At 47.2% G+C, this 8,786-nt stretch overlaps 1 protein-coding gene across 1 annotated transcript in view; it reads left to right on the top strand.

Annotated features, from left to right (window-relative positions):
* ALDH4A1 (aldehyde dehydrogenase 4 family member A1) overlaps positions 1-8,786 on the top strand; it is a 24,882-nt gene that overhangs the window by 3,893 nt on the left and 12,203 nt on the right. Inside the window, exons 2-9 of the mRNA XM_018558174.1 lie at positions 553-646; positions 1,583-1,675; positions 2,155-2,202; positions 3,834-3,989; positions 4,124-4,273; positions 4,568-4,642; positions 7,222-7,409; positions 7,949-8,022. Of these exons, the coding sequence (XP_018413676.1) occupies positions 553-646; positions 1,583-1,675; positions 2,155-2,202; positions 3,834-3,989; positions 4,124-4,273; positions 4,568-4,642; positions 7,222-7,409; positions 7,949-8,022 (878 nt within the window). The remainder of the gene's footprint in view (positions 1-552; positions 647-1,582; positions 1,676-2,154; positions 2,203-3,833; positions 3,990-4,123; positions 4,274-4,567; positions 4,643-7,221; positions 7,410-7,948; positions 8,023-8,786) is intronic.

Below are 8,786 nucleotides of genomic sequence, written 5' to 3' on the forward strand. Positions count from 1 at the left end.
GAGTGGAGAGGGTGAGTAGGGAGGGTGAGTGGAGAGGGTGAGTAGGGAGGGTGAGTGGAGAGGGTGAGTAGAGAGGGTGAGTGGGGAGGGTGAGTAGAGAGGGTGAGTAGGGAGGGTGAATGGAGAGGGTGAGTAGGGAGGGTGAGTGCAGAGGGTGAGTAGGGAGGGTCAGTAGGGAGGGTGAGTAGGGAGGAAAAGGGGGGAGGTGGCTAAAAAAATAAAATGTTCTGACTCCAACCAGCAATTTCCACTATGGTGGACTCTTCTGCCCCAGGGAGCACTACAATAATTAGTACATATACAATCGTCACATGTGGTTACTATGGGCAACAGACATTTGTCCATCAAGACCCCCTTGGGTCTGTTATTACATATACAGGAAGAGGGAAATGTGCTGTAACCCATGGCAGCCAATCAGATTTTGATTTATTGGCGTCCAATCAGTGAAAAGATCGTTTCCCTTCAATAAGTCCTTACGTCTTTAATACCCGAGATCCAATGCAACTTCCCTGAGATGATTAATAAAGCTCATCCTGTTCTTGTCCCCCGCAGACTTCGATGGCATCATTGCGCGGTGGCCGAGGTAAAGAATGAGCCCATCCTGGAATTCAAGCACGGCAGCCCGGAGAGAGCAGCTCTGCAGCAAGTAAGGACATTTGTAGCACCGGGACCCTTCTATATCTATGTACAGCAGGGGTAGCCAAACTCCGGCCCTCCAGCTGCGGTGAAACAACAATTCCCATCATGCATCTGCCTCTGGGAGTCATGCCTGGGACTGTCAGAGTCTTGCAATCCCTTATGGGACTTGTAGTTGCACCACAGCTGGAGGGCCGGAGTTTGCCCACCCCCCGGCACATAGTGACAGAAATCTAGAAGTAAATGGGCTGTAGGCAACGCGGTCACCGGCACAAGGAGAGCGATTCCCATTGGACAGAACCGCTCATCCGAGAGCCTGCGCTGTGTCACATGGTCAGTCGGTAATGGGGATCACACGGCTGTGGAGACCTTGTAGTAATAATTAACTCCGGGGACACTTTTCAGGTTATCCAGATGATTCCGTCCACCAAAATTCCCAGCCAGATACTGTCAATGATTCGCCACTGATCCGCTGACGAAGCATTCACCGCCAGTGAACCAGCCTGACCTTCCCTCACCTGCCGGGGGTCCTCAGTCACCTCTGTGACCTTAAAGTGACCGTTTCCTATTTCTACACTGTATACAAAAATTTAGGGCTGCGGAAACGATGAATTACCCGATTAATCGTTAAAATTTTTTGCTCGATTAAAATTCATTTAATCAGTAATGAAAACACTCCCATCGGAGATCCGATGATGTCACGGACATCGACGTCACCAGACTCCTTCCCCAAGTGGCTCCGTCAGCTAACGAAGGGAAGGGGACTTGAAATTAATCGATAAAAAAAAAAAGTTTGATTAATCGAACACGAAAATTTTAAGCAGTACCAGCCCTACAAAAATTGGCTTCGTTCCCCAGCGAGGCACTTTGATTGGACGGTGGGTCAGTGGGTGGGTGGGGCTTATGACCAACCTGGCGTGATCACCTGACCTCCGTTTTGTTCTAGGCCCTACAAGAACTCAAGGACAAGACAGAGGAAATCCCGTGCGTGGTCGGAGGAGAAGCGGTGTGGACCAAAGATGTCCGATACCAGGTTTCGGTATGACGGATTCCTTCGTTCTTATTGGTGGATAGAAATAGAAGGGGAATTAGACAAAATAAATGTCACACCGCGCGATAATCTACAAGACGTCAAATATAAACTTCTCACGTCACCCCCCCGACCCATACACACAATTGGCTCCTGTACGGAGTCCTTATTGACCAACCAGAGTTCCTGGTATGGCCTAATCTGCATTCACACAAAAGGGAGAATCTGATTGGTTGCTACAAGAGGTCACATGACACACAGAAGGTCCGATATGCCAATGCTCTATGTATGATGTGTTGTTGTTTAGTAGAACATTGGAGGCCCCATAGAGGCAGCCAGGTGTAGAGGTCAGAATACAAGCGAAGGGGCCACAGGGGTGATTATAAAACACTGAACACATGAAGAGGTCTCTATAGTGTCAGGATCGCACAATGTTACATGGAAGATTATTTCACTTCTGGGACTAAATCCTCTTTATTTCGTTTCAGCCTTTTAAACATTCGCACAAAGTGGCCAAATACTGTTACGCAGACAAGGTAAGGAAACCCGGGACTTCTTCCACGCTGCACCTTCTCTCTGGAACTCTTTTTAGTAGTTTTATAGGTTCCCACCCCTTTAGAAGTTTAGACGTTCCCTCGAAATGTTGATAATCACCATTCCGGGTATCCTTCTCCTGTCCTCCAATCCACCCCGATCCCATCTCTATACTAGGAAACCTACAATGTATCTTCTCATTCTCCGTCTCCATTCATTGTTGTTGAGTGACGTTCTTATTCCTGACGATTGGTCTAAACATAACTATGGGATGCGAGGTGATCAGTTCAGTAACAGAATGGGGTTCATTTAAGCAAGTTTGCTCTGTAACATCAGTAAGGTAGCATCGGTCAGTCTCTTTCCTCGCTTCCTGCTATCAAGTGACAACGCTGCAGCTCAGTCAGGCAAATATTCCTGTTGTCACTCTTGCATTGGATGAATTAATTAGAACTAGCGCATTACAGTGACATCACCTTGGGCTGGGCTCACTGCAGTCAACATTGCCCCTTGCTTTTCATTCAACACTACATCATGCCAGTCCTGCCCGCTAGACCATATCTAGTCCTGCCCAGTCCACACCAGACCATGTCTTGTCTCACCCACTAGATTATATCTAGTCCTGCCAGGCCCACCCACTAGGTCTTGTTTAGTCGCACCCAGTTGAACAATTCTAGTCCATGTTTAGTCCCGCCTAGCCCAATAGACCATGTGTTGTCCCACCCACTAGAACATATCTAGTCCTGCCTAGTCTCACCCACTAGACCATGTCCAGTCCCACTCACTAGACCATGTTCAGTCCTGCCCAGTCCCACCCACTAGACCATGCTCAGTCCCACCCACTAGACCATGCCCAGTCCCACCCACTAGACCATGCTCAGTCCCACCCACTAGACCATGCCCAGTCCCACCCACTAGACCATGTCCAGTCCCACTCACTAGACCATGTCCAGTCCCACCCACTAGACCATGTCCAGTCCCACCCACTAGACCATGTCTAGTCCTGCCCAGTCCCACCCACTAGGTCATGTTTAGTCCCGCCCAATCCCTCCCAGTAGAAAAATTATAGTCCAGCTCAGTCCCAGCTTCTGGACTATGTCTAGTCCCTCCACGTCCTACCCACTAGACTATATGTAGTCCTGCCCAGTCCTACCCAGTAGGTCATGTATAATCCCACAAATTAGGACATGTTTAATCCCACCCAGTAGAACAATTCTAGTCCAGCCCAGTCTCAGCTGCTGGACGATGTCTAGTACCTCCAGTCCCACCCACTGGACCATGTCTAGTCCATCCCAGTCCCACCCACTGGACCATGTCTAGTCCATCCCAGTCCCACCCACTGGACCATGTCTAGCTACACCTATCAAAAGGAATCATTTTGTTTATATGCCAACAGTGTAAATAGCTGAACCTTACCTGCTGTTAGGCTCAGAGCTCATATTGGGAAGCAGCACAAGGAGTCAGTCAGGTGCACTACAGTGCTCAAATAGGGTTGTGCTGCGCACCTGAGCTGAGTAAATCTCGGAACTGGATGGATAGAAACACAGCTCCCTTATGTGTAGTTCATCTAGGTATTTATTGGTTTGCCTGAAATTCACTGATACACATAAAGCGATAACTGGAATCTCTGTCACAGGAACTCCTCAACAAAGCCATCAATGCTGCTTTGTCAGCCCGTAAGGAATGGGACCTAAAACCAGCTGAGGACCGCGCACAAGTTTTCTTTAAAGCAGCAGATCTTCTTAGCGGCCCCAGAAGAGCGGAAGTTCTGGCCAAGACCATGATTGGACAGGTAAAAATTCTGACAAGAACATTACAAGTGAATTCTGCCCAACCGGTCTCCATTCACTGGAAGGTTCACATTGAAACCTGCCCGAAATTTCTGTTATGTTATGTAATGGTGATTGATTTTGTTTCTCTCCGTAGGGGAAAACTGCTATTCAAGCCGAGATAGACGCAGCTGCTGAGCTCATCGACTTTTTCCGGTTCAATGCCAAGTACGCCTTGCAACTGCAGCACGAACAGCCTATTAGCGTGCCCATCAGTACCAACACAATGGTGTACCGGGGCCTGGAGGTAAACTGACACACAGAGGTGATGTGATGATGCAAACGTTATCCATATGGAGTCTCCAAAATCAATATTTGCGTCAGCTCTCCTCCATCATAATCCTGCAGATGGGGGAGATTTAGGTTGTGTCCAGGTATTGGGTAATATAAATTCTAGATACATAAATATATGCTGACAAACTTGTTCTGTGCCTGCTGCTCTATACCATGTTTAACCTGCCCTGACAGATCACCGTGGATGTATATACCCCACCTATGTTCTGTGTATACACCTAATCCACAATTGCTCTGCCTCCACCAGGGATTCATTGCTGCTGTGTCTCCGTTCAACTTTACTGCCATTGGGGGAAACTTGGCGGGGGCTCCGGCTTTAATGGTAAGTGTGAAGTTACCAAACTGTTCTCATTGCATACAACACGATCCTACTTAAAGCAAAATGCCAGCAACTGCCTAGTCACGGCGCCCCATGCCCTGGTCAGGTCCTATGCCCCATTCCCATTTTCCCGCACCCTAAAAAAAATTCCCCTGGTCGATTACCCACCTAATTCCCTCCCTACCCAAACCCCCTTTCGTCCACTCCTCTTTCTCTACTCATCCCTCTACACCCCACTGGGAACAGAAACCCCAACAATCCCTCCTACAACCTCTGCCACATCAAGCCGACCTTCAACCACATGAACAACCCTCCATACTGCTTTAGATTCCCCAAAGAGAGACATGTTCTAAATTGCACTGACTAGAAGTCTAGCCACATGCTGTTCTAATACAACCACTTCTGTAGCCATTTATACCAGGGGTGGGCAAACTCCATCAACAATCTCCTATAGATCCACCAACAACCTCCTATAGACCCCGCCAACCATCTCCTATAAATCCACCAACAATCTCCTATAGATCCACCAACAATCTCCTATAGATCCACCAACAATCTCCTATAGACCCACCAACGGTCTCCTATAGATCCACCAACAATCCCCTATAGGTCCAGCAACAATCTCCTATAGGCCCACAAACAATCTCCTATAGACCCATCAACAATCTCCCATAGACCCACCAACAATCTCCTTTAGAACCCTCAACAATCCCCTATAGACCCACCAACAATCTCCTATAGACCCACCAACAATCTCTTTTAGATCCACCAACAATCTCCTATAGATCCACCAACAATCTCCTGTAGATCCACCATCAATCTCATATAGACCCATCAATAACCTCCTGTAGATCCATCAACAATCTCCTATAGACCCACCAACAATCTCCTATAGACCCACCAACAATCTCCTATAGACCCACCAACAACCTCCTATAGATCCACCAACAATCTCCTATAGACCCATCAACAGCCTCCTATAGACCCATCAACAATCTCTTATAGATCCATCAACAATCTCTTATAGATCCACCAACAATCTCCTATGGACCCACCAACAATCTCCTATAGACCCACCAACAATCTCCTATAGATCCACCAACAACCTCATATAAATCCACCAACAACCTCCTATAGATCCACCAACAACCTCCTATAGATCCACCAACAATCTCCTATAGACCCATCAACAGCCTCCTATAGACCCATCAACAATCTCTTATAGATCCACCAACAATCCCCTATAGATCCACCAATAATCTCCTTTAGAACCATCAACAATCTCCTATAGATCCACCAATAATCTCCTTTAGAACCATCAACAATCTCCCATAGATCCACCAACAACCTCCTCCTATAGATCCACCAACAACCTCCTCCTATGGATCCAGCAACAACCTCCTCCTATTGATCAAGCAACAATCTCCTTTAGATCCGTTAACAATCTTGTACAGATCAACCAACAATCTCCTATAGAGCCATCAACTAACTCCTATAGATCCACCAACAATCTCCTATAGATCCGTCAACAATCTCCCATAGATCCACCAACAATCTATGTAAGGCAGGAAACAAAGATTGTTAGATGGGCTCTTACGTTGCATAGCTTTAGTAAATACATATAAGGAGATTGCCCATCTGATTGCTGTATATGTGCTTTAGTTTTCAAACTTCTGCAATTAGGAACCACAGCACAGTATGTTCAGTACACCAGAGTTCTCCTTTAATAAAAGGCGAGGTTTTAGTGAATTCCATCACCTGATTTTACCAGATGATAGAAGAAAAAAAACAAAACCAAACCCCCTTCATCCCTTTTAACCTGCGATGTGAGGAATAATTACAGAACATTGTGTCCTGTTGTAAAACATGTGGCCAGTAATCCCTGCGCATGAGATCAAATGTCACGATGTTCCCTAAAGTAGTCTGAGAAAGCCATTCCGACGCTCTGAAACACAGTAATCCCCGCGGTTGGATAATCCTGAAAGGACCTTCCATTATTCCGGCATGTTTTATCAGTGTTTCAGTGTTCTGCCACTTTCAGGAGAGATAACTATAATATAGAACTCTGTTCAGACGGGAAAGGTCTGTCCCACCCAGATAAATAGGGGTTAGGAAGCCAGCGCACTTTGTGTGTAGGGGGGGGGATAATCGGATTCAGGTGTTCTCTTTGAAGTGTCATGTCAGACACACAATAGGTGTTGAGTGTCATTAAACAGTTATTTGCAGGTGCAGAATTCTACATGAGTATAATTGACCTGTTTACATCGGAATACACCGAGATCATCAAGGTGCTAGGATTATCTGCCTGTCAAACGTCCTCTAATTAGCTGCCCCCTGTGTACCTACGTGTTCCCGGTTCTATGTCATTGTGGAACATGACAGTGATAGTTAGTTAGACCTGAATAGGTTTACTTCAAAGGGGTTTGCATATTGCATACCACCGCGTATCTCCTAACCCTTATCCCCTGGAACCCGGTGCTACCCCAGCGCTCTCCCTCCCCACGATGAGCATTCCTCTAATAGGATACACTTACCTATATGAGTAGCTTATACTAACCCAATTATGTATGGTCACATGGCAGGGTAACGTGGTCCTGTGGAAGCCTAGCGATACGGCCATACTTGCCAGTTACGCGATGTACAACGTCCTCCGTGAAGCGGGCCTACCCCCCAACATTATACAGTTTGTTCCAGCAGACGGCCCGGTCTTCGGAGATACCGTCACCGGCTCAGAACACCTCAGCGGGATTAATTTCACGGGAAGCGTGCCGTAAGTTCCAGCACCAAGATTTAAATATGTGTGTGTGCGCTTGTATATGTGTGTGTGATGGGGGGGGGCATTGTTGTAGACTAGCCATCACTAAAGGTTGGACCGTGGTCCAGACACGGAGCAAGTGGCAGTTCGGTCCAGAGTTCACAATAGCCGACCTGGCCCCTCTCCACTTCAGTCATTGGTTGCTGGGAGTGCTGGCGTGGGTACAGCCAGACCTGCCGTATCGGGCCTGGTACCCCTCCCCCCCCATGGTTTTCAGGGTCCCCCCTTCTCGGGAGGGCCCAGGACCATGGCAGAGGGAGTCAGGATGGAGAGCGGGAGCAGACCGAGGAACGCTGATCTGCTCAGTGATGAAGAGGGAGCGCTGGGTTCTCGGCTCTTTCTGCTTAAGAGCTGTGAAAACTGGCTCCGGTCTAAATCAGCCCTCGTATATATGCACGTGAGATAGGGCCATTAGATTGTAAGTTCCTTTGGGACAGGATGTTCATTTGTGTACGGCATTAACAAAATTTTTTTGTTTTTCTTCTAACACCTAGAACCTTTAGGAGGCTGTGGAAACAGGTAGGAGAGAACTTGGACCGATACAGGACCTTCCCACGCCTGGCTGGAGGTGAGCAAGTCTGAATTCAGATCCGTACACAAAATAAATGTGTTTTTTTTTCTCATTCATCAATATTTTGTTTTTTGGTCTATTTTTATACCTGATCTTCCTCTTCAATAGCTAAAGATGATATGAGGCAGGGCTGGGCAGTAGTACCCTGTGCACCTCTAGGTGTCTGTTTTCCATTACGGCTGCCCATTTAGCACCCATGCCAGAGGGTAACTTTACAGTGAATCTGCCCTGGCCTGAAACATTTCTAGGGTAGCAGCAGTGCAGACGTGCCGGGGCCTTGTGGTACTTACAATATCTTAGCCTTCAGATCCATCAGTGTGTCCCTGTGCAGCATTGATGGATCCTAGACCTGTGATGTACATGGCGTCTCGACTTCTGCCAAAGGCAAGATTAAGCCCCCACCCTTCCCTGTACTACGACTCCACCATAATTCAACGCTCAAATGCCAAATTCCAGAGTCTCTATTGGCCACTACAGTTCTCAAATTTTAAATGACGCGGCCAGGGCTTAGTACCCGAGGTCTAAATTCCAAGGGAGGTCACGAGGAATTGAAGAAGGTCCTTGAGGTTCAGCACTGTCGTTAGAAACATTTTAGGCATTTTGGTGCGCTTCAAGGTGAACCTTTTATGACGAATCTGATAATGAAGGGCAGAGACACGATAAACTTTGTAAATGGCATTTAACCAATTTGTTCATATCTGCAGAAACATTTCATATGCCAATGTTGCCCTAATGGAAACGGTGAAGCTTTGTTTCATGCC

The sequence above is a fragment of the Nanorana parkeri genome, unplaced genomic scaffold (assembly GCF_000935625.1).
Source record: "Nanorana parkeri isolate BGI_ZX_2015 unplaced genomic scaffold, ASM93562v1 scaffold323, whole genome shotgun sequence".
Classification (NCBI taxonomy): Eukaryota; Metazoa; Chordata; class Amphibia; order Anura; family Dicroglossidae; genus Nanorana; species Nanorana parkeri.